The 26,174-nt window shown below is 47.1% G+C and overlaps 1 protein-coding gene across 10 annotated transcripts in view; it reads right to left on the bottom strand.

Moving 5' to 3' along the window:
- The window catches only part of RNF168 (ring finger protein 168), a 30,603-nt gene extending 6,059 nt beyond the window's left edge, over positions 1-24,544 (bottom strand). Inside the window, exons 1-6 of one of the 10 annotated variants that reach the window (XM_077825833.1) lie at positions 24,325-24,543; positions 22,156-22,240; positions 15,576-15,660; positions 14,893-15,021; positions 5,395-5,738; positions 1,498-1,574 (exon numbers count right to left, since the gene is read on the bottom strand). In XM_077825833.1, the coding sequence (XP_077681959.1) occupies positions 1,498-1,574; positions 5,395-5,695 (378 nt within the window). In that variant the 5' untranslated portion in view covers positions 5,696-5,738; positions 14,893-15,021; positions 15,576-15,660; positions 22,156-22,240; positions 24,325-24,543. Of the gene's footprint in view, positions 1-1,497; positions 1,575-5,394; positions 5,739-14,892; positions 15,022-15,575; positions 15,661-18,074; positions 18,090-22,155; positions 22,241-24,324 lie in introns of those variants that run through there. The other 9 variants (XM_077825838.1, XM_077825834.1, XM_077825835.1 and 6 more) reach the window with 9 other exon arrangements.
- Between the last annotated feature and the right edge of the window lie 1,630 nt (positions 24,545-26,174).

The following is a 26,174-nucleotide window of genomic DNA, read 5'->3' as shown; positions in this document are numbered from 1 at the left end:
CATTTTCAAACTTGCTAATTTGCAGGATTCAGTGATTTGCAAAGGGTCTCCCAGTCAGTGTGAAAAGGTTACTTACCTGCAGCTAGAATTCTCCAACTACGTGTATCTACAGAGAACCTTGAGAAAAACATGTGCCGCAATACAGTAGACTGGAAACCATCCACATTGCAATGACTGCTGAAGCTGTTCATTCTCTCATACAGCCGATCATTTAATGCAGGGATATGGAAGATGGCATAGCACTCACCTCTTTCAATTCCTTTCTAACCCTTTAGAGCATCAAAAGAACTTTAACATAGTAGGGTGGGTGAGTATGGCTTTCTTGATGCAATATACTGAGAACTCCAGTTATGGGTTAAAAATCTTTTCTTCCTTTAGGAATTACCTCTGCAGACTTTCTTTCTTGGGAGATCAGCCAGAAGAAACCACCCCAGTCAGACTAAAGGCACTGTGTTTGTTCTGCATTACTTGACTACAGATTGGAAAAGCCTGAACTACAGAGTGGAGGTGTAGAAGTGGCCCAGAGAAGCATGTTTTAAGGTGCTCATGAGTGTCTGACCTTGGCAAACCCTCGCAGGTTTCTGGGCCGAAGACTGGTGGAGTGGGAGGGCCCAGGCTCCCTTACCACCCTCTAACCACAAGGCGCCATCTCTTTCAAGTGCCAGCCATCACAACCTTTCTCCATTCTTCCATCAATGCCAGCCTTGACATCCCTATAATCTCTTTCCACACATGCTGTAAGAGGAAGGTCGCACATGATCACTGGGTTCACTCAACTTCCTTGTTGCCATAATGAAAAACAATGCAGCCATCAGGAAAAGGTGGTACAAGAACATTCATACTTTGGTTCAAATCGAAAATCTATAAAACATTATTAGTACCATGTTTAATTCCACTTAGAAGGGTCCTAAAGTCGAGAGTAAAAAAGAAGCAAGTGATCGAATAATTCCTGCACTGAGCCCAACAATTTGTGGTTAAACAAGAGCATGTCTTTAAAGAAACATCCAATCTTTATTGAAAGATGAAGATTGAGAATTAGTCACATTCCTTGGTAAACTACTCCAATGGCCACCTACGACAACTTAAATCAGGTGTACAATTTTCTTGTTTGAATTTTTATAGCTTTGACTTCCGGACATTTGATATTGTTATGCCCTTGTGTGCTAGATTAAAGAGCTCAGTAGTATCAAATGCCCTCTCCCTGGATAGTGTCTTGTACATCATGATCAAGTCACCTCCTAACCTTCTCTTTAATAAGAAAAACTGAACTCAAGTCTGTCACTGTAAGGTGTGTTACCAAACCTCAAACCATTCTTGTAGCTCTTTCCTCTTCAATTTTCCAACACAGCACTAAACTTACTTTCTATTTTAAAAGAAAGAAAGAGGAAAGTTATTCTAATTAAATAGTCAAATACTGGAGTCATTCTATACATACAAGATTCAAATAAATCAATAGTCAAGGCAGTTACTACTTTAAACAGAATTTTCTAGACTTACCTTGCTAATCTCTGCCTCATATTCCTCTCTCAGTTCCCCAGGCTTGCTTAGCTGATGCAGTGGTTGGGATATGCAAACTAATCCAGAGAAAGAGAGAAGGGGAGTGTGGGGAAAACAAAATGATCACTTTAGATAGCTCAGATTTTTATAGATTATTTTCATCCTATAGTCCATTACAATTTCATATTATCCTAGTTTAACTTAAACCTAAAATATGCAGAACACAATCATATCCAATACTGCACCTTAACTCAACTGTGTCCACCTAGTGGGAACATGCAGTATGTTCCAATTCAGTGAGAAAGCAAATACATCTCTCAAATCACTTCCAGCTTCCCTCATCTTCTATGACAGGGGTGGGCAAACTTTTTGGCCTGAGGGGTTCTGAAACTGTATGGAGGGCTGGGTAGGGAAGGCTGTGCCTCCCCAAACAGCCTGGCCCCTGCCCCCTATCTGCCTCTCTCAGAACCTCCCACCCATCCAACCCCCCCTGCTCCCTGTCCCAACCCCTATCCACACCCCCGCCCTCTGACAGGCCCCCCGGGACTCCCACGCCTATCCAACCTCCCCTGTTCCCTGACCACTCCCCCCGATTACCTCCCCAAAACCTCCACCCCATCCAACCGCCCCCTGCTCCCGGACTGCCCCCCAGGATTCCCTACCCCTTATCCAACCCCCCGCTCCCTTACCATGCCGCTCAGAGCGGCATGTCTGGCAGCCACGCCACCCAGTCCGAACGCTGCCCGGCAGGAGCTTGCAGCCCCGTCTCCCAGAGTGCTGGCGGCACAGCGAGCTGAGGCTGCAGGGAAGGGGGGACAGCAGGGGAGGAGCCAGGGGCCAGCCTCCCCGGCTGGAAGCTCAAGGGCCGGGCAGGATGGTCCCACGGGCCAGATGTGGCCCACAGGCCGTAGTTTGCCCACCTCTGCTCTATGAGGAAAATGGCCAGGCTTCCTTACACTTTAGGATAGTGCAGCATGAAATGTAAAGATCTTAAAGCTGACCTTCAAAGGAAAAAAAAGAGTCTGTGCCCTCTTTTGTTCTTTATAGTACATAAAGACAGCCTGAAATGTGTGTTGCTCTGTTGATTTGAAGCTATTTCACAGGATTCTCACTCTTGAGCGCTAAAAATTCTTGACTGGATAGAACTCTCAAAGCTAATCTGTTGCAGGGCTTCACCTCCATATATCAACAGAGGAACATTCCCAGCCTGGATTGGCAGTGATAGAGCTCACTGGTGTCCTCAGATGTCAGTTTCTTTTTCAAATAAATGGAAGAAATTTATCAATTCATAGCTGTACAGGTAAAGCCACTCAAACTCTGATGACAGTGAATGGACAAGTGAGATTCCTGTAAGATTATTATTTTCAAAGAAGCAAAATTAAGCATGTCTCTCTCCTTCTTGATGAAGGATATGATGCCCTGATTACTTGTTTGAAATTTCTGGGATATCAGGCTCTGAAGGTTCTTAGAGCAATCAGAACTGCCCTTATTTTGCAAACACTAATGTGCAGGTTTCATCAGTGGAGCAAGTTCATAGCATGTGCCTATAATTTTATCACTGCCTGATCTAGTGTGTATTGTTGCTATTTTTATTAAATGGGACATTTCTTGAGCTATTTACTTTCTAAAAGTAAGCGTCCTTTCCAAAGTCTTGGCTGGGACGATTTAGTTGGTGTTGGTCCTGCTTTGAGCAGGGGTTGGACTAGATGACCTCCTGAGGTCTCTTCCAACCCTAATATTCTATAGTCATAACATCTTCACATGAAGACAAAATCTGTATAAAACAGCCACAAATAGCCAGGAAACCCAATTTAACACCAAGAGACAATCTGTGTTCCTGTTGCGAGCTTTATTTGGGGCCATCAGGCCTAGGGTGCAGGCTGCAGTGCAACAACCTCCCATAGTTTTGGGATTCCCTTGTCAGGCAGTCTGAGGGCCTGGCTGTCAAGTTACAGTCTGTCATCCCCCTGTGCTTCCTGGGTTCTCTCAGTCAGCCAGCAGAGGAGGGAAGGGGTACCAAGGTCCTCTCTCTCCAATGGGAAAGTGGTGAGGAGACAGTCTCAGACCCTCTTAGCTAATACACTAGACCAGCCTCTCCTGGGCCACTTCCTACATCTCCTGCTCTCTCTTTGGCTAGGGGTGAAATCCCCACACACTGCTTCCCTCTCAGCAAAGGGTTGCTCTCACAGTCTCAACAATTCAGATAATCATCTGGGGCTTCCCAGTTCACTTTCAGTGTCTAGTTGTTTCCTCTTGTTGGAGTGGGACAGAAGGGGGTGAGGCCCCTCGCCTCTTGGTCAGATCTTACTCCAGTCCAGACCTTTCCCCTATAGATCGCTTTGTCCCAGAAGCTACAGGACCTTACGCCTAAGGAAATTCTGCGCCACTGCGCAATGCAGAATTTTGCAGAAATTAATGTTGTATGTGCAGAATTTCCTTTAGCCCACAAAAATGGGCTGCAGTGCTGCTGGCCACCACTAGGGTCCAGTGGACCTGGAAGAGCCCAACTTTCACATAGAAGACACTGCCCATCATAGTCTCCTGAGCAACAAGTCTGTCTTTTGATATTTAAATACAGAACAGCAAAGATACTGAAATAATTTGTTGAAAATCCTGAGGAAACCTCAGGAGTAAATAAAATCAACCGATGTCAGTGAAAGCGTTCAGCCCTCCAAAACTATTTGGTTGGAACTTCCAAAGTCAATATGAAGTTGGAGGGTTAAGACCCAAGGCTGAGAATCATGATGATGATGATGATGATGATATCTAAAGAATTTTTTTCAATTTATTTTACCTTAGAAATATCAGGAATGTCAACATGGGAGCTGAGGTTGATATAACTATGTTGCTCAGGGGCATGGATTTTTCACTCCCATGAGCGACACAGTTATTCCGATATAGGTCTATAGTGTAGACCTGGCCTAAATAAAAATCATTCTAACTCTCAGTTAACCACGTTTCACTTCCTTATGACTGTGATGCCAATCCTAGTAGTTGTCAGAACCTTGGGCTTGAACCCATACCCACCGTTTTGTTTGGAAGTAGCCTAGGCCATCAGGCCACACCGACACATTAGGTTACAAGGGAATTCACAGACTTGGTGGGCCAGCTTTCAGGGTTCCATGACCTGCTTCTTGACTGACCACAGGATCTTGACCCTGATTGGTTGGTGACTATATATAAACTTACTGCCTCACTTCTGGGCTTGTCTGAGCAAGAAGCCATTGCCTGCTAGTTGCTAGTCAGACACACCTGACCCTGCCTTGCCCCACTTGACCTCATCTGGCTGCCTCGCCCTAACCCCAGCACCCTCCTCGCTGTACCTTCCCCTTGGATTAGATCTTCCAGCGGTCCCTTGTGTTAACTCTGACCACCACTTGGGACTACCCATTGCCCTGCCCAACTTCCCGCCATTACAGTAGTCTATCCAGCAGTCTCCCAGGCTGTGACCTGGTGTCAGTAAAATGTAGCCAGGGCTTGGGTATTTTTAACCATGTCACTCATACTATGTTGGTGATCAAATAAAAAGACCCAAGCACCATTTACATTTACAGCCTCCTCTATTACCACTACTGGTAATTTTCCTTGCATAGACAAGATGCCCATTTTTTGTGTAAAACACAAAACAGAAAAACAAATGTGCACTTTTGAGAAAACGAACATACATGTAGCTTGCCTTCTTTATATTACATAAAAAAGGGCACAAGCTCATTTCTTTCCTTTGCAAATTACCTTTAACAACAGCAAACTAGTGTGAGACTGCATTTCCCAGATGATTCAATAATTTAGCTGTGCCAGCAATTACTTTATGATCTCACTTCATGACATTCAAGCTCACTAATACCAATTACTTTGCGACAGCACAAACAGATACAAGACAAATGTCATTTTACTTACTGTCCTCTTCCAGATCCTGTCCATTAACTCTGCGCTGGCATTCTTCTGGGTAATTCTTTTGAATCCTTTCCCACAGTTCCCAATTGATAAGAGTATTTTTGCGGGCATTATATCGTGCCCAAGAAGAGACCCGCCGGCGGCAAAAAGGGCAGTACAGACTTGCCTTCTCTACTGTCAACTGGAAACAAGAGTTACAGAGTGTGTGGTTGCATGGCAGGGTCACTGGCTCCACAAAAATTTCCATGCAGATTTGGCAAAGACAGTCAGTCAAGGAAAGCGGAGCCTCAGATCTCTTTGACATTTTGATTCCAAGCAAAAGAAGGAGGTTAATGCAACATCAGTACCTGAAGCCAAAACAAAAAACGCATTTCTTAGTTGGTACTATCAAGAATACAATTTAAAACAGAGTTTAAAATGTTTGCTGAATAACGTATAAAAAGGCTTGCGCTATCAAAATGTGTGCTTAATCAGCTATTTTTGTTCATCACACCCAAGATTCCAGATTTGCAGAGTAAACTGGAAATCCTTCTCAAAGTCATCCTGAAATGTTACACAAAATGCTTGGAAATGAACTGCAAAGTTTTGCACAAATCCTAAATGCTCTATTATAAAATTCCAAAATAGAAGGGGGAAAAAATGTATGCAGGGCTTGAAAATTTACATGCATCCACTAGCTACGGTGAAAAATACTTTTCCCAACATACCCCTTTTCCCTTACAAAGATATGCCCCTTGCAACGCCACTTGTGGGATGGGGAGTATGCTGAACACGCAGGTGAGAAGCCAAGCCCATTTGCCCTATTTCCCCAGCCCCTCAGTTCAGGGACAGGGAAGGTATTGAGATTTCTACCAGGGTGATTCCCTTAATTAAATGGCGGATGAAATTCAATGTTGATAAATGCAAAGTAATACATTTTGGAAAACATAATCCCAACTATACATATGAAATGATGGGTTCTGAATTACCTATTACTAGGGCCCCACCAAATTTACAGCTGTGAAAAATGATTAACAGACTGTGAAATATGATCTCCCCTGTGAAATCTGGACCCCAGCCAGCAGCTCCTATCCTGCACAGGGCTCTAGCTGCTAGTGCCCGCCAGGGATTGAAACAACTTCTTCCCCTGCAAGACCACTCCCAGGGAAGGTCAGATCCATCTCTGGGATTCTCCCCAGCTGCAGGAAGCTCCACAGCTCCAGCTGTTACACCCCTCCTCCCTGCCCCAGAGGCTGTGGCTCCAGCTGTCACCCCTCTGTGTGGAGAAGCTGCGGCTCCAGCTGTCAGCCGGCCACGGGGAAGGGAAACTGCAGGAACCAGACCTATGGTAACTCATCCTGCAATACCCTGCAACCCTCACATCTGTGCTGCTGGTGGCTTTAGAGATGGGTGCCCAGGCAGCAGCCTTCCTCTCTGGCTGCCCAGCTCTGAAGGCAGTGCTCCTGCCAGCAGCAGGGCAGAAATAAGAGTGGCAATCCCACAATCCTGCTACAATAGCCTTGCGGCCCCACCACCACCACCTGACCACCTTTTGGTTCAGGACCTTCACGGTTACAACACCGTGAAATTTCAGATACAGTAACTCCTCGCTTAACCTTGTAGTTATCTTCCTGAAAAAGGCTACTTTAAGCGAAATGATGTTAAGCAAATCCAATTTCCCCATAATAATTAATGTAAACAGGGGCGTTAGGTTCCAGGAAATTTTTTTTCATCAGACAGAAGACATGTATATATATATATACACACACACATACACACACACACACACACACACACACACACACAGAGTATAACTTTTAAACAAACAATTTAATACTGTACACAGCAATGATGATTGTGAAGCTTGGCTGAGGTGGTGAAGTCAGAGGGTGGAAAAGGGGATATTTCTTAGGGAATACCTTACTGCTAAATGATAAACTAGCACTTGGCTGAGCCCTCAAGGGTTAACACATGTTGTTAACGTAACCTCACACTCTACAAGGCAGCACAAATGGAGGGAGGGGAGACTGCATGGCAGAGAGAGACAGAGACATCACTGCCCACACTCTAAGTACACTGCCTTTTTAAGTAGATAAGTAAATTGAGACAGCAGCTACTGCCAGCAAGCTCGCTCTGTCCTGAGCCCTATCGTGTGTCCCCCCTGCTCTGAGGAGATGGGGTGCAGGAGCAGAGGGAAGGGGGGCACCCTGATATTAGCACCCCTGTTCCCCCTCCTTACCTCCCCGCACAGCAAGTAGCAGGCTTTCAGGAGCAGCTCCAAGCCAGAAGGCAGGCAGGAGCAGCACAAGGCAGTGGGGGGAGGGACAGCTGAACTGACTGGCAATTGACAGCCTGCTGGGCGGCTGCAGCACAGGGAACAGGGAGCTGACGGGGCGGGGGGCTGCCTGCCGACCCTGGTTCCAAGCCCCCACCAGCTAGCTCCAATGGGCTGCTCTTCCTGCAAGCAGTGGACAAAGCAGGCGGCTGCCAAACAACGTTATAAGGGAGCATTGCGCAACTTTAAACAAGCATGTTCTCTAACTGATCAGCAACATAACAAAACATTAACCCGGCCAGTGAGGAGTTACTGTGTAAACATCTGAAAATGTGAAATTAACTAATTTTAAACACACACACACACACACACACACACACACACACACACACACACACTAAAATTGACCAAAATAAACCATGAATTTGGTAGGGCCCTAATAATAAGACCATAACTATCATAATGCCACTATACAAATCCATGGTAGGCCCACACCTTGAATACTGCATGCAGTTCCAGTTGCCTTATCCCAAAAAATACATTTTAGAAGTGGAAAAGACAGAGAGAACGGCAACAAAAATGATTAAGTGTACAGAACAACTTTCATCTAAGAAGAGATTAAAAAGACTGGGACTATTCAGCTTGGATCAGAGATGACTAAGGGGGTGTATGATAGATCAGGGGTTCTCAAATTGGGGGTGGTGACCCTCAGGGGGTCACAAGGTTATTACGTGGGGGACGCAAGCTATCACCCTTCACCCCAAACCCTGCTTTGCCTCCAGCATTTATAAAAGTGATAAATATATATATTATAAAAAACTGTGTTTTTAATTTATAAGGCGGGGGCTTGCTGCGTGAAAGGGGTCACCAATACAAAAGTTTGAGAACCACTGAACTAGTAGGACTATATATTTGAAGCCACTTATTCCACACCATTACTGGAAAAGATGAGCAGTCTCTCCTCCCTCTTGCTGTGTTTCCCGGGGGAACATTTCCAACACTGTACATATTTTCTAGCCTCTGGTTTGAGGTCCCCTTTCTCAGTCAACACCTCCATTAACTGCATCATGAAATTTGTCTATTCTTGTCTGTTTAACTGTTACCAACATGATTCTGAACACTAGTAAAGAAAACTGACAAGAGTCTGGTCAGATTTTACTGACTTCATCTGGCAAAGCTCTGAACAGAAGCATAGGCAGTGGGATTGTCAGCAGACTTAGCCCTGGTCTACACTACGAGTTTAGGTCGGATTTAGCAGCGTTAGATTGGTTTAGCCCTGCTCCCGTCCACACTACAAAGCCATTTTTTCCCCAACTTTAAGGGCTCTTAAAACTGGTTTCTGTACTCCTCCCTGATGAGTGGATTAGCGCAGAAATCAACCTTGCTGGGTCCAATTTGGGGTAGTGCAGATGCAATTCAACGATACTGGCCTCCGGGAGCTATCCCAGAGTGCTCCATTGTGACTGCTCTGGACAGCACTCTCAACTCAGATGCACTGGCCAGGTAGACAGGAAAAGCCCCGCGAACTTCTGAATTTCATTTCCTATTTGGCCAGCGTGGTGAGCTGATCAGCACAGGTGACCATGCAGAGCTCTTCAGCACAGGTGACCATGCAGTCCCAGAATCACAAAGAGCTCCAGCATGGACTGAATGGGAAGTACTGTATCTGATCACTGTATAGGAAGACGAATCCGTGCTATCAGAACTCCGTTCGAAAAGACGAAATGCCAAAATATTTGAAAAAAATCTCCAAGGGCATGAAGGACAGAGGCTATAACAGGGACCCGCAGCAGTGCTGTGTGAAACTTAAGGAGCTCAGGTAAGCCTACTAAAGAACCAGAGAGGCAAACGGCTGCTCTGGGTCAGAGCCCCAGACATGCCACTTCTATGATGAGCTGCATGCCATTCTAGGGGGTGCCCCTACAACTACCCCAGCCCTGTGTGTGGACTCCGTCAATGGACTCTCACGCAACAGGGATGCGGATTTTGGGGACGAGGAAGAGGAGGAGGTTGAACCACAGCAAGCAAGCGGAGAAACCGTTTTCCCCGACAGCCAGGAACTGTTTCTCACCCTGGATCTAGTACCCTCCCAACCCACCGAAGGTGGGCTCCCGGATCTAGAAGGCGGAGAAGGGACTTCTGGTGAGTGTACCTTTGTAAATATAATACACGGTTTAAAAGCAGGCATGTTTAAAGATTAATTTGCCCTGAAGACTTGGGATGCATTCGCGGCCAGTACAGCTACTGGAAAAGTCTGTTAACACGTCTGGGGATGGACTGGAAATCCTCCAGGGACATCTCAGTGCAGCTCTCCTGGATGTATTCCCAAAGCCTTTGCAAAAGGTTTCTGGGGAAGGGCAGCCTTCTTCCGTCCTCCATGGTAGGACACTTTACCATGGCACACCAGCAGCATGTAGTCTGGAATCATTGCATAACAAAGCATGGCAGCGTATGGTCCCGGTGTTTGCTGGCATTCAAGCAACATCCGTTCTTTATCGCTCTGTGTTATCCTCAGGAGAGTGATATCATTCATGGTCACCTGGTTGAAATAGGGGAATTTTATTAAGGGGACATTCAGAGGTGGCCGTTCCTGCTGGGCTGTTTGCCTGTGGCTGAACAGAAATCTTCCCTGCTGTTACCCACGCGGTGGGGGGAGGGGTGAAGCGATCATCCCAGAGAATTGGGTGTGTATGGGGGGGAAGAGGGTGAGTTGGGTTTGTGCTGCACGTTAACCTGAAAACCGCAGCCCCTCCTTTTAAATGGCCAACCCAACGGGTGCTTGGTATGTGAAATGAGGGCACTGCTGTTTGAAACCATCCCCACATCTTAGGAAGGTTAAAGAAGCCAAAAGACTGTGGCTGCAATTCTGTTGCCCACCGGCCCTGTGCGTGTCATCTCTCACACCATACCGGCAGGCCCTCAATATAAGGGGCAAAATGCGACCTTGTAAACAAAGCACACATACTATGTAATGTTAACAGCTTGGTTCACCATGAAAGAGTCTACCCCTTGTTCTCTAAAATGTGTCTTTTTAAAGACTAATCTCCCTTTTTTCCCCTCCTGCAGTGGCAAATGTTTCATCGCTCCACGTATCATCTCCGTCCCAGAGGCTATCAAAGATTAGAAGTAAAAAAAAACAAAAAACAAAAAAAAAACCCACACACTCGCGATGAAATGTTCTCTAAGCTCATGCAGGCCTCCTACACTGAAAGAGCCCAGCACAATGCATGGAGGGAGACAATGTCAGAGTCCAGGAAAGCACAAAATGAACGCGAGGATAGGAGGGACGAGCAAGAGGAGAGCTGGCGTCAGCATGATGAGAGGAGGCAGGATGCAATGCTGAGGCTACTGGAGGATCAAACTGATATACTCCGGCGTATAGCTGAGGTGCAGGAAAGGCAGCAGGAGCACAGACCACCGCTGCAGCCCCTGTGTAACTAACCGCCCTCCTCCCCAAGTTCCATAGCCTCCTCACCCAGACACCCAAGAATGTGGTGGGGGGCCTCCAGGCACCCAACCACTCTACCCCAGAGGACTGCCCAAGCAACAGAAAGCTAGCATTCAATAAGTTTTGAAGTGCAGTGTGGCTTTGTCCTTCCGTCCTCCCTTACTCCCCCACCCCACCCGGTGCTTCCCTACTCCCACCCCTCCCGGGCTACCTTGGCAGTTATCCCCCCATTTGTGTGACAAATTAATAAAGAATGCATGAATTTGAAACAACAATGGCTTTATTGCCTCTGCAAGCGGTGATCAAAGGGGGGAGAGGAGGGCGGTTGGCTTACAGGGAAGTAGAGTGAACCAAGGGGCAGGGGTTTTCATCAAGGAGAAACAAACAGAACTGTCATACTGTAGCCTGGCCAGTTATGAAACTGGTTTTCAAAGCTTCTATGATGTGCACCACACCCTGCTGTGCTCTTCTAACTGCCCTGGTGTCTGGCTGCGCGTAATCAGCCTCAACCTCCCGCCCACCATAAACGTCTCCCCCTTACTCTCACAGATATTGTGGAGCACACATCAAGCAGTAATAATGATGGGAATATTGGTTTCGCTGAGGTCTAATCTTGTCAGTAAACTGCACCAGGGTGCTTTTAAACATCCAAATGCACAGCCTATGGTTGAACAGCTCCTGACTACTGTCCAGGGTGCCTGTGTATAGCTTCATGAGCCATGACATTAAGGGGTAGGCTCGCTCTCCAAGGATAACTATAGGCATTTCAACATCCTCAATGGTTATTTTCTGGTCTGGAAAGTAAGTTCCTTGCTGCAGCCGTTCCTACAGACCAAAGTTCCTGACGATGCAAGCGTCATGTACCTTTCCCGGCCATCCCACGTTGATGTTGGTGAAACGTCCCTTGTGATCCACCAGTGCTTGCAGCACCACTGAAAAAGTACCCCTTGCGGTTTATGTACTCGCTGCCTTGGTGGTCTGGTCCCAAGATAGGGATATGTGTTCCATCTATGACCCCACCAGAGTTAGGGAATCCCATTGCAGCAAAGCCATCCACTATGACCTTCACATTTCCCAGAGTCACTACCCTTGATAGTAGCAGCTCAGTGATCGCGTTAGCTACTTGCATCACAGCAGCCCCCACAGTAGATTTGCCCACTCCAAATTGATTCCCGACTGACTGGTAGCTGTCTGGCGTTGCAAGCTTCCAGAGGGCTATCACCACTCGCTTGTGAACTGTGACGGCTGCTCTCATCTTGGTATTCATGCGCTTCAGGGCAGGGGAAAGCAAGTCACAAAGTTCCATGAAAGTGCCCTTACGCATGCGAAAGTTTTGCAGCCATTGGGAATCGTCCCAGACCTGCAACACTGTGCGGTCCCACCAGTCTGTGCTTGTTTCCCAGGCCCAGAATCGGCGTTCCACGGCATGAGCCTGCCCCATTGCCACCAGGATGGCCAAATTGCTGGGGCCCGTACTTTGAGAGAAGTCTGTGTCTATGTCCTCATCACTGTCCTCACCGCACTGCCATCGCCTGCTTTTGCAGGTTCTGGTTCTGCATATACTGCTGGATAATGTGCATGATGTCTAGAACAGTCACAACTGCCGCGGTGATCTGAGCGGGCTCCATGCTTGCCGTGGTATGGCGTGAGCAGGAGAGCAGAGTGGCAGCAGAAGCAGCGGGTGGAAGACGATGCTGACAGCAATATGGCGCCCGCGCAGAAAAAGGCACAAAAAGATTGTTGGCTGTTGTTTTCATGGAGGCAGGGAGTGGGGAGAAAGGGGTAGGCTGGCAGCAGACAGTGCAGTACGACTGCTAGCTGTCAGTCTCCTGGGTGGTCACAGTGCTGCTGGCTGGAAGAGCGACCTGAGGCAGAATGGTCCTCTCAAGGATTGAACTCACAACCCTGGGTTTAGCAGGCCAATGCTCAAACCACTGAGCTATCCCTCTGCCAATATTCCAGGCAGGACTGAATCTCCATTAGACAAAACTTAAAGAAGAGAATGACTGAGTCACTCCTGTTTATGTCCAGGGGCCCCTGACAGACCTCATTGAGGTCTTCCAGGAGCACCTGTGTCTGCCCAGGCGCCCCAACCGACCACACCGAGGTCGGCCAAGAGCTCCCAGGAGATGGGGAGGACGGCTACCAGTCGTAATGCACCAGCTGGGGGGGAGGGATAGCTCAGTGGTTTGAGCATTGGCCTGCTAAACCCAGGGTTGTGAGTTGAATTCTTGAGGGGGCCATTTAGAGATCTGGGGCAAAAACTGGGGATTGGTCCTGCTTTGAGCAAGGGGTTGGACTAGATGACCTCCTGAGGTCCCTTCCAACCCTGATATTCTGATTCTATGATCTGCTGCCACAAGGCAATGAGCTGCTGCTATGTAGCAATGCAGTCCCGCACCTGCCAGCACCCAGGAGATGTACGGCGACAGTGAGCTGAGAGGGCTCCGTGGTTGCTGTGGTATGGCATCTGCATAGGTAACCCAGAAAAAAGGCACAAAACGATTGTCTGCCGTTGCTTTCAGGGAGGGAGGGCCTGGCAACATACCCCGAACCACCCCTGCAATGTTTTTTGCCCCATCAGGCACTGGGATCTCAACCCAGAATTCCAATGGGGGGCGGAGACTGTGGGAAAGCTACCTACAGTGCAATGCTCTGGAAGTCGACGCTAGCCTTGGTACTGTGGACGCACTCCGCCGACTTAATTGCTTTCTAAAAAATCGACTTCTATAAATTCGACCTAATTTCGTAGTGTAGATATACCCTTAGGGAAGCAACACTATATCTGAGACATGTTTGGAAGGTCATTTTCACAACTATAGAAAATACTTTATTTTGCAAAGTTTAGGGAACTCCTTGCTCAAGAAAGCTTCCTACTCACCATTGGCATGTGGATTTTTTGAGCCCTGATGTTGCTACACCCCAGTTTTTAAACAATCACTTGGAGGAACCCCTTCAGTGGGCCAGAACCCCATTAGATCTCATTGCTCCGAGACCATGCATCCTCACTGCCTCCTGGACTGAGCTACTGGCTCCCGCTCTCCTACTTCACATTGTAAGCTCCACACAGCGAGTCCAAATGAGATAGCCCCCTGGTAGAGACTTGTACACTCTTCAGGGACTAATGCACCCCAGCCAGTATTTGCAGTAAAGCCCCAAACAGTGTTTTCAAAACAGAATAGGATTTATTCGTCAACTGGACCACCACATTAGAAGTCCTTAGATTAGCATTCAGACATGACGCTTAAAGTACATAGTCCATTCTGGCCAAGACCAAATTCATCAGATGAGCTGTAATGAATTCTATTTTCAAGTTCTCTCTCTCTGGTGTCCTTTCTTAGTAAATTCAAAAGGTAAGAGAACCCATATCTCATCCAGAGCCCACACTTATCCCCACACCTCCCAGTCCCTTGCTCTCCAGGCAGGGCCAAGCTTTGTTCACAACCCCCCCCCCAACCAGAGCTTCCCACTGTTGAGCACTGATTCATTAGTCACTGGAGCGTGCATTGTCTCTCTGGACTGGTTCTTGATCTGGGTTCATTTCAGCCAATTCCTTCATGATTTTATTTATTCCACTCAGACAGGGAGGTGACAAACATACCTATGTCTCTTAGTCTGCCCTTAAAGCAAACTTAATCCTTCCCCCACCAATGAGAAGCAATACAAAGTATGAGGGGAAACTGAGGTGCACAGAGGATTCAAAAATATTATAGAAAATTCCCACTTTGTCACATCTGATCATAACCATTATTAATAATGAAATCAAAATGTGTATTTTAACAAGGTTAGAGACATTTACCTACTCAAGATCCTGAGCTGAAGACATTCTAGTTCTTCTGAGTGATATCACAAGTGTTATAAGCAGTAGTATCTGTGATATCATTCAATTCAGGCAGAAAAAAAGTCTACAGCACACATTTGTCAGGACCTAAGAGAGGTAATCTTGTTAAAATACTATTTACACTTTTTAAAATAGTCGCATGTGCTTTTCTTACACTAGAATCTCAAGAGTTTTCAACTTTCAGTAAAGCCTTTCCAGCTTATCTGAAGATAAACATTTTTCAAAGAAATCATAAGTACATAATCAAAATTAAGCTAATATTGCTCATGGCAACTTAACTTTTGAGTAATTTGATAACAGAATATTTATTTTTGCATCTGTATTCTCAAGTTACTTTTGCCAGCTGTGTACACAATTATATCACAGTTGTTGCTTTGTGTTCATAAACATATGTCTTCCATTAGTCAAGGTTTCAATGCATTGCATCCACATGTCCTTTAAAAGTTGCTACTACTACAGGACCCCAATTTTAGCATCATCTGAAGTTAACCTTCAGTATTGTTCTGTGGATCAACAACGGTTCTTGCTCAAAAGGATAGTTTATTTGCATTCACCTGGTTGACTAACCTAGGGCTAAAAAGCTGAAATGAAGTAATCAAAACTGAAAAGCATGCAAAAAAATGAAATGATATGCTGTATACCTTTGGTTGTCCAATAAGAATTTGTGATACTTTTATGGACCATCCCATACCTTCCTCACAGCATTTTCCATCTGCTCTAATAGTACTGTGGAACACAAAATACATTTCATAGGCCCTGATTTAAAAAAAAACAAACAAACATATGGATCACTGATACTCAGACTGAGGCTCGGGAATGCAAGCAGCTCTTTAATTTGCCTCCAGCACATTTTTGCAGCACATGATATTAAAGCACTATGTGATTTCATTATTAACCAATCAGGATGTACTTTTACTATGTTATTAACCAATTGCTGTTGATAAAATAATAATACTTGGTCAGTCATTTAGTTGTGAGAAAATATATCTATATATTAAAAATAGTAAATGAAACAATGAATTCACACTACAGTGGCTCTTTTGGGTAATGCTGATTGCTAATTTGGCTCCTGAACCACTGAGGTCGGAGTATCACTGATATAGATCAGAGCAGAACAAGTGACAATATATAATAATGAATAAGTGTTTTGTAAATGCTCCAAGTTACAAAAGCTTAAGTTTAAATAACCTCTCCCAATGATATCCTCAGAACTACAGGGAACATTTATATAGGTAACAGTTAACCCATTCAGCTTGCATCCAGGACACTCTGACAACTAAAGAGGAGTGGGTAGAGACTGTTGGAATATGCAGTCCAATAACCAAGCTTTGGACATTCTGGGATGCATGCTATGAAATGCAGCACTCACTTTCATAAAACATTATTATGGACAATGATGGAAGAGACTCTGATCACCTGACCAGGATGGTGATAGTGTCTGTGAAATGCTCAGGGAGATTAGAGAGGCTATAAAAATAAAAAAAAACACCTCACTAATAATGGGGGATTTCAACTACCCCCATATTGACTGGGTACATGTCACCTCAGGAGGGGATGCAGAGATAAAGTTTCTTGACACTTTAAATGACACCTTTCTTGGAGCAGTTAGTCCTGGAACCCACAAGATGAGAGGCAATTCTTGATTTAGTCCTAAATGGAGCACAGGATCTGGCCCAAGAGGTGAATATAGCTGAACCGCTTGGTAATAGTGAGCATACCATAATAAAATTTAACATTCCTGTGGGGATGGGAGGACACCACAGTAGCATTTAATTTCAGAAAAGGAAACTACACAAAAATGAGGAAGTGAGATAAATAGAAATTAAAAACTACAGTGCCAAAAGTGAAATCCCTGTAAGCAGCATGGAAACTTTTTAATAGAGGCTCAATTTAAAAGTATACCCCAAATTAAAAAACATAGAGGATCAAAAAAGTGCCACCATGGCTAAAAAAAAAGTAAGAAGTAGTGAGAGGCAAAAAGGCATCCTTTAAAAAGTGGAAGTTAAATCCTATTGAGGAAAACAGAAAGGAGCATAAACTGTGGCAAGTGAAGTGTAAAATATAACTGGGAAGGTCTAAAAAGAATTTGAAGAACAGCTAGCCAAAGAGTCAAAAAGTAAGAGCAAAAAAATTTTTAAGTATATCAGAAGCAGGAAGCCTGCTAAACAATCAGTGGGGCTACTGGACGATCAAGATGCTAAAGTGGGACCCGCGATCGGCCGAACCTGCGGACGCGGCAGGTAAACAAACCGGCCCGACTCGCCAGGGGCTTTCCCTGAACAAGCGGCGTCCCAAGTTTGGGAAACACTGATCTAGATGATGGAATGGATTGCATCCTCAGCAAGTTCGCAGATGACACTAAGCTTGAGGGAGAGGTAGATACGCTGGAGGGTAGGGATATGGTCCAGAGTGACCTAGACAAATTGGAGGATTGGACCAAAAGAAATCTGATGAGGTTCAACAATGACTAGTGCAGAGTCCTGCACTTAGGATGGAAGAATCCCATGAACTGCTAAAACAGGCTAGGGAGCAACTGGCTAAGCGGCCGTTCTGCAGAAAAGGACCTGGGGATTACAGTGGACGAGAAGCTGGATAGGAGTCAACAGTGTGCCTTTGTAGCCAAGAAATCTAACTGCATATTGGGCTGCATTAGAAGGAGTGTTGCCAGCAGATCAAGGGAAGGGATTATTCCCCTCTATTCCGCACTGGTGAGGCCACACATGGAGTACTGCGTCCAGTTTTGGGCCCCCCACTACAAAAAGGATGTGGAGAAATTGGAAAGAGTCCGGTGAAGGGCAACGAAAATGATTAGGGGGCTGGGGCACATGACTTATGAAAGGCTGAGGGAGCTGGGGTTATTTAGTTTGCAGAAGAGAAGAGTGAGGGGGGATTTGATAGCAGCCTTCAACTAGCTGAAGGGGGGTTCCAAAGAGGATGGAGCTTGGCTGTTCTCAGTGGTGGCAGATGACAGAACAAGAAGCAGTGGTCTCAAGTTGCAGTGGGGGAGGTCTAGGTTGGATATTGGGAACAACTATTTCACTAGGCCCTGGTCCACACTGGGGGGGGGGAATCAATCTAAGTTACGCAACTTCAGCTATGTAAATAACATAGCTGAAGTCGACGTACTTTGATCGACTTACCGTGGTGTCTTCGCTGTGGTGAGTCGACTGCTGTTGTTCCCCCGTCGACTCTGCCTGTGCCTCTCGTGACACTGGAGTACAGGAGATGACAGGAGCATGCTCGGTGGTCAATTTATTGCATCTAGACTAGACGTGATAAATTGATCCCTGCTGGATTGATCACTGCCCGCCGATCCGGCAGGTAGTGAAGACATACCCTAGGAGTGCGGTGAAGCACTGGAATGGGTTACCTAGGGAGGTGGTGGAATCTCCATCCTTAGAGATTTTTAAGTCCCAGCTTGACAAAGCCCTGGCTGGGATGATTTAGTTGGGGTTGGTCCTGCTTTGAGTAGGGAGTTGGATTAGATGACCTCCTGAGGTCTCTTCCAACTCTAATCTTCTATGATTCTATGATCTTGGAGTTATTGTGGGTAGTTCTCTGAAAACATCCACCCAATGTGCATCAGCAGTCAAGAAAGCTAACAGTGTTAGGAATCGTTAGGAAAGGGATAGAATAAGAAGACAGAAAATGAGGAAGTGTATTGCCTCTACATAAATTCATGGTACACCCATATCTTGAATACTGCGTGCAGATCTGGTCACCCCATCTCAAAAAGATATATTGGAATTGGAAAAGGTTCAGAAAAGGGCAACAAAAATTATTAGGGGTATGGAACGGCTTCCATATAAGTAGAGATTAATAAGACTGGGACTTCTCAGCTTGGAAAAGAAACAACTAACAGGAATATGACAGAGGTCTATAAAATCATGACCGGTGTGGACAAAGTAAATAAGGAAGTGTTATTTACTCCTTCTCGGAACACAAGAACTAGGTGTCACTAAATGAAATTAATGGGCAGCAGGTTTAAAACAAACAAAAGGAAGTATTTCTTCACACAACATACAGTCAACCTGTGGAACTCTTTGCCAGAGGATGTTGTGAAGACCAAGACTATAACAGGGTTCAAAAAGGAATTAGATAAATTCATGGAGAACAGGTGCATGAATGGCTATTAGCCAGGATTTGCAGGGATGCAAACCACGCTCTGAAGTGTCCCTAGCCTCTGTTTGCCACAAGCTGGGAATGAGCGACAGGGGATGGATCACTTGATGATTACCTGATCTGTTCATTTCCTCTGAAGCACCTGGCATTGGCCACCGTTGGAAGACAGGATACTGGGCTATATGGACCATTGGTCTGACCCAGTATGGCCGTTCTTTTGTTTTTAAATGCAGAAGATAATCTGTCTGATCTGCTGGGCCCCTGCTGATTCTATGTTATAGAAGGAGAATATATAAGAACCTGAAGCATCCCTACACTACCGTTAGAATAGCATTGAAAAGCGCCTAGAACAGTGGTTCTCAAACTTTTGTACTGGTGACCCCTTTCACACAGCAAGCCTCTCAGTGTGACCCCCTTTATAAATTAAAAACTTTTTTACATTGAACATTATTATAAATGCTGGATGCAAAGCAGGGTTTGGGAGTGGAGGTTGACACCTTGCGACCCCCCGAGGGGTCACAATCCCCAGTTTGAGAACCCCTGGCCTAGAAAGTCCATAGATCTTTCTGCAGGACTCTCAGCTATTTCACTTTTGTACACACTGACAGAAGCAATGTATCGTGAGCCTCAAAGCTTCACATCATATTAAATATGAATTATTATAGTTGGCTTAAGCTTCTTCAAGCTGGTGAAAGAAGCTTGTACCAGTGAGCAAGGACACGGTCTCCTTTCATTTGATTCTCCCTTTGTTAAAGGAAACAGACTCTGGATATCTTTTGTAATAAACAGGGCCGCATCCAAGTTACCTGGCTCCATCATCAATTTCTCCTCCTATCTATAATAACCTGCAAGACCCCAAATCTTTGACTAACTGCTTGGGTCAAAAGAAGTAATAGAATGCTCAAAAATGATGAGAAGAAAGGAAAAATAAAGTAGGAAGGTTGTGCAAAACCTTCCCTGATGTGATGCCAGTGCGCTTGGCACTGCACAAAGAATGCAGCCCTGGCTCCATAGATTATAATCTAAATCAGACAAATAACATAGCTCTGACTCAATACATAGTCTCAAAGTGGCACAGATTAAAAATCCAAAAGTAGAATAATCAATAGAAGGCTTCAAAGAAAACATTTTAAGGAAGAATCAGAAAACAACAGAAAGTAGCTTGGCACATAAGGAGAGAGGAAGAATTTTCTGAATAAACGGAAGCTTAAGAGAGAGGGAATATAAGGAAAGTAAATTTGCTGTGCTGGGACTTGGAGGATAAACTTGATGCAGATTGTGAGGAAAGGACAGTGAACAGGGAAGTGACACAGTCAGAGCAATGAGAGAAGTGCAATTTTCACAGCAGCATTTTATACAGACTGGAGGTGAACAAGGTGAAGTCTGATGACTTATGATGAGATTACTGGTTCTGTGGATGAAGGGAAAGCAGTGGATGTATTGTTTCTTGACTTTAGCAAAGCTTTTGACACGGTCTCCCACAGTATTCTTGTCAGCAAGTTAAAGAAGTATGGGCTGGATGAATGCACTATAAGGTGGGTAGAAAGTTGGCTAGATTGTCGGGGTCAACGGGTAGTGATCAATGGCTCCATGTCTAGTTGGCAGCCGGTGTCAAGTGCAGTGCCCCAGGGGTCGGTCCTGGGGCCGGTTTTGTTCAATATCTTCATAAATGATCTGGTGGATGGTGTGGTTTGCACTCTCAGCAAATTTGCGGATGATACTAAACTGGGAGGAGTGGTAGATACGCTGGAGGGCAGGGATAGGATACAGAGGGACCTAGACAAATTGGAGGATTGGGCCAAAAGAAATCTGATGAGGTTCAATAAGGATAAGTGCAGGGTCCTGCACTTAGGACGGAAGAACCCAATGCACAGCTACAGACTAGGGACTGAATGGCTAGGCAGCAGTTCTGCGGAAAAGGACCTAGGGGTGATAGTGGACGAGAAGCTGGATATGAGTCAGCAGTGTGCCCTTGTTGCCAAGAAGGCCAATGGCATTTTGGGATGTATATGTAGGGGCATAGCGAGCAGATCGAGGGACGTGATCATCCCCCTCTATTCGACATTGGTGAGGCCTCATCTGGAGTACTGTGTCCAGTTTTGGGCCCCACACTACAAGAAGGATGTGGATAAATTGGAGAGAGTCCAGCGAAGGGCAACAAAAATGATTAGGGGTCTGGAACACATGACTTATGAGGAGAGGCTGAGGGAACTGGGATTGTTTAGTCTGCAGAAGAGAAGAATGAGGGGGGATTTGATAGCTGCTTTCAACTACCTGAGAGGTGGTTCCAGAGAGGATGTTCTAGACTATTCTCAGTGGTAGAAGAGGACAGGACAAGGAGTAATGGTCTCAAGTTGCAGTGGGGGAGGTTTAGGTTGGATATTAGGAAAAACTTTTTCACTAGGAGGGTGGTGAAACACTGGAATGCGTTACCTAGTGAGGTGGTAGAAACTCCTTCCTTAGAAGTTTTTAAGGTCAGGCTTGACAAAGCCCTGGCTGGGATGATTTAATTGGGGATTGGTCCTGCTTTGAGCAGGGGGTTGGACTAGATGACCTCCTGAGGTCCCTTCCAACCCTGATATTCTATGATTCTATGATGAGGAGACTGTAGCAGATGATGCAAGGAATAACCTACACACGGACAAGGGCTCTAATAGTAGGTGTTAAAGGATTTTAGAGCTGTTCTAAAGGAGCTTAGCTTTAAGGATACAGTTCCAAAAATTCTGGGTACTGTTCATTTTTTTAACAGGATAAATTACTTTTATTTGACCTTTTAAGTGCAACCTGTATTTTATGTTCACTCTTCAATAGTTGAGCAGATTTGTTGGTAACTATTCAACTGATTCATTTACAGAAAACAGGCTTTAAGAGTAGTGTATGCACATGTTGCCATTACAGTGACTGAACTATTCAGTGCCAGGATACCTGAATAAATGGGCTCTCTTTTTATGAATATTTAAATGGACAAAGCAGGAGAAAAGCATTAGACTTAAAAGATGTTCTATTTTTGCATTTATAAGGACTTTTCTATAAAAAGCACAGCTGTGTATCCAGTATAATGTTCAGATTTACAGGTGTAACGCACAGAGGGGCACTTACACCACAGCAGTGAAGGCTGCATTGGCATCTCACCAGCAGCTTGGGGTTTGCTTGCCACTTGCATTTTTCAGATGCACGCGCTTGCCTGTATTTTTGCACACATAAATAAGAACAGGGTTTCAGCGGTTACCCCTCGCCCCCAACTGATCCTCTTGGCCCCCCTCCAGTGCAGGGCCTCCTTCCCCCAACCTGCCCCTCACCTTCCAATGCAGTAGGGTTGCCAACTTTCTAATCGCACAAATTTGAACACCCTTGCCCCACCTCTTCTGAGGCCCCACCCCCAACTCACTCCATCCCTCCACTCCTTCGCTCATTTTCACCGAGCTGGGGGTTGGGGCGTAGGAGGGGACTAGGGCTGTGGCTGGGGGTGCAGGCTCCAGGGTGGGGCCAGAAATGAGGGGTTCAGGGTACGGGAGGGGACTTAGAGCTAGGGCAAGGTGTTGGAGCATGGGAGAGGGTGTGGGCTCCAGGAGGGGGCTCAGGGCTGGGGCAAAGGTGCGGCAGGGAGTACAGCCTCCAGGAGGGAGTTTGGGTGCGAGAGGGGGCTCTGGGCTGAGGTGCGGGAGGGGATGTGGGGTGCAGGTTTCAGGAGGGATTCTGGGTGCGGGAGGGGGCTCAGTCTCCGGGAGGGAGTTAGGGTGCAGATTCCAGGATGGGGCAAGGGATTCGCGTGTAGGGTGCAGACTCTGAGAGGGAGTTTGGGTGCAGGACGGGAGTGAGGGTTGAGGTGCAGGAGGGGTGTGGGGCATGGGCTCCAGGAGGGAGCTTGGGTGCAGGGGAGGGCTCAGAACTGGGGCAGGGGGTTGGGATGCAGTAGAGGGTTCAGGGTGCAGGCTCCAGACAGGCAGCACTTATCTTAGGAGGCTCCCTGGAAGCATCGACGTGTCCCTCGGCTCCTAGGCAGAGGGGCAAGCAGGGAACTCTGCGCAGTGTGTACTGCCTCCCCATGCAGGCACCACCCCCGTAGCTCCCACTGGCTATGGTTCCCAGCCAATGGGAGCTGCAGAGCCAGCACTCAGGCCATGGCTGTCCTCCACCTAGGAACCAGATGGACATGTCACCACTTCCAGGAGATGCGCAGAGCCAGGTAAGGAGCCTGCCAACCATGGCCGTTGCTACCAATTATGGTGCCCTAAGCACCACGAGCACCTGCTCTTCCCCCCTTCTCCCCCCAGCAGAGGATGTGAGCTGTGCTCAAGGCCTGCGGGGCCTGGGAGGCAGGAGTTTTGGGGGGCTCCACAGGCCCAAAGTGGCCCGGGGTATTAGCATGGGGCCTGACGCCAGCAGTAGGAAGTGGAACAACCCAGCCCCAGCCAGCTCTGCTTCCCGCACCCCGGCCCCAGCCGTGTCGCTTGCGTGGGTGAGGGTAGGGGCTGGGGAAAGGACTGCCCCTGCGTTCACCAGTAGCAGGAGTGGAACGACCTGGCCCCAGCCTGCTCTGCTTCCCCCGCCCCAGCCGTGTCACTTGGGGAGGGAGAAGGACTACCCCCTGCACTCACCGGCAGCGGGAAGCGGAGCGACGCAGCTGGGAGCTGGAAGAGTGGAGCAGGCTGGAGCCGGGTTGCTCCACTTCCTGCCGATAAGTGCAGTCAGTCAGGGAAGAGGCAGGGGTGGGAAAGAGGTGGAATGGAGAGCAGGCCGGTGACAGAGCATGGGGGAAGACTAAGAGTTGTCCCGGGACCACACCACCCTAGGGACAGCCCTGCCCCTTGTAGTGAGTGTAGCCCACAAAGGGGCCAGCCAGGGGATAGGGCTGGCCATCAGAGCTGCTGCCATGTATGCAGCATGCAACTGCCTAGGGCACCATGAAATGTGGGGCAATTTGGTGCCCCACACAGCTGTGTATTCTGCATATGCCGAGGGATGGCCCTGCTGCCAGCCCTGCACCAACTGGACTTTTAACGGCCCAGTCAGCAGTGCTGACCAGAACCTCCCGGGTTTTCCAATACGACTGGGCTTTCCAGCCAAAAAACAGACACCTGACAACCCTAGCGGTGGTCCAAGGGCCTAGAGCCCTCTTCCCCCTCAGGGTCCCTGCCTATGCCCCCAGTGCAGGGGCCCAGGGATCTCTCCCCACCAGTTCAGTGGCCTGTTACCCCCAGGAATCAACATAAGCTGGGCCTGAAGCCTCCACTAACCACCACCCCCGAGCTACAGCCTGACACTCACCGCCCGCCTCAGCTCGAAGCCGCACGAGTGCAACGGATTCTTAACCCTCTCTCTCCCTCGGCGACAACCAGCTGATGTCATCGCGGCAGGCGCGCGCGGCCCGCACTTCTGGATCCCACGGCTTCCGCCTTCCCCAGGGTCCCGCCCCCGTCCTCTGGCGCGCCGTAGGGCGGGAGCCGCGGCTTGGCTTCTAAAGGCCCCGCCGGGAGCGAGGAAGGAAGGAGAGGCCAGGGCTACTGAGGGGAAAGGCCGGGCCCCAGTCCCACCCCCAGCTTGCCTGGCTTCGGCCGCCCAACCCCGTTACAGGGCCTGGCCTGGCTGGCTCCGCCCTCGCTCAGGCGGCGGGCGGAGGCATCTCATTTCAGGCAGGGCGGGCCCCAGGAAAAGGAACGCGGAGAAACGACGAGGGGCTGCCAGGAGCCGCTCGTGGGTCAGAAACTTATCTCCCGCCCGGCCATGCCTGCTGCTGGGAGAGGCCGGGGCGCGGCCAGAGCCGCGCTGGGAGCTGCCTGCTGCTGGGGCACGGCTGAACGTGCCGGCTCCTCTTTGATATGGCTGCCCTTTCCTACATCCAGTCTGGGCCCTTAGCTTGCTCTGGCACAGCTGGCCGAGTGGAGCCGGGGGAGTGGAAGCCAGGCTGTAGTCTTTGGGGGGGAGGGAAAGCTCAGTGGTTTGAGCGTTGGCCTGCTAAACCCAGGGTTGCAAGTTCAGTCCTTGAATAGGCCACTTAGGGATCTAGGGCAAAAATGGGGGATTGGCCCTGCTTTGAGCAGGGGGTTGGACTAGATAATTTCCTGAGGTCCCTTCCAACCCTGATCTTCTATGATTTCCCCACCGCTGCAATCCTAACTACAAGGAAACTCTTAAATATACCCCCCTCCCCCAGCCATTTAAAGTATCATCTTTAGTTGGAATTAGAAACTTTTAATATAAGATATCCCAGGGTATTATGATAATAATGCAAATTTCTAGACCCATAAAAAAAACCCTGGCAGATTAAATTATTTTTCTGGTAATTGGCAAATTTTTAAAAAACCTGGCCAGGCCTGTCAAATACTGGCCAGATGGTAACCCTACCTGCAGGAGTCAGGCAATACTATTTAATATTTTCATTAATTACTTGGAGAGTGGAGAGTATGCTAATGAATTCTGTAGATGACACAAAGCTGAGGGAAAGGAGTACTTGTGGCACCTTAGAGACTAACCAATTTATTTGAGCATAAGCTTTCGTGAGCTACAGCTCACTTCAGCTGAAGGGTTGCAATCACTTTGGAGGATGCACTTAGAATTCAAAATGAACTTGCCAAATAGGTAATTGATCTGAACTGGGACCAGTGCTATTCAACATAGTCACTAATGATCTGTAAAAGGGGGTGAACAGGGCCATGGCAATGTTTTCAAATGACACAAAATTATTCCAAATTTTTAAGTCCAAATCTGACTGTAAAGAGGTACTCGAGGAACTAACAAAACTGAGTGACTAAGCAACAGAATGGCAGACAAACTTCAACAATGACAAGTGCAAATAATCTCTCTCTATATATATATAAAATGATGGGTTCTAAATTAGCTGTTACCACTCCAGAAAGAGATCTTGGAGTTACTGTGGATAGTTCTCTGAAAACTTTAGCTGTGTTCAAAAGGGCTTACTGAATGTTAGGCGCTATTAGGAAAGGAATAGAAAATCAAGACAAAATATTATAGCACCAATATTTAAATCCAGGGTGCACCCACACCTTGAATAGTGTATCCAGTTCTCGTCTCCACATCTCAAAAGAGATATAGTGGAACTGAAAAAGGTTCAGAGAAGGGCAACAAAGATTATCAAAGCTATAGAATGGCTTCCATAT

This window comes from Eretmochelys imbricata, chromosome 9 (genome assembly GCF_965152235.1).
Source record: "Eretmochelys imbricata isolate rEreImb1 chromosome 9, rEreImb1.hap1, whole genome shotgun sequence".
NCBI classification, from domain to species: Eukaryota; Metazoa; Chordata; order Testudines; family Cheloniidae; genus Eretmochelys; species Eretmochelys imbricata.
Note: the sequence above shows the minus strand (reverse complement) of the source record. Positions and strands in the feature narration are given on the sequence as shown.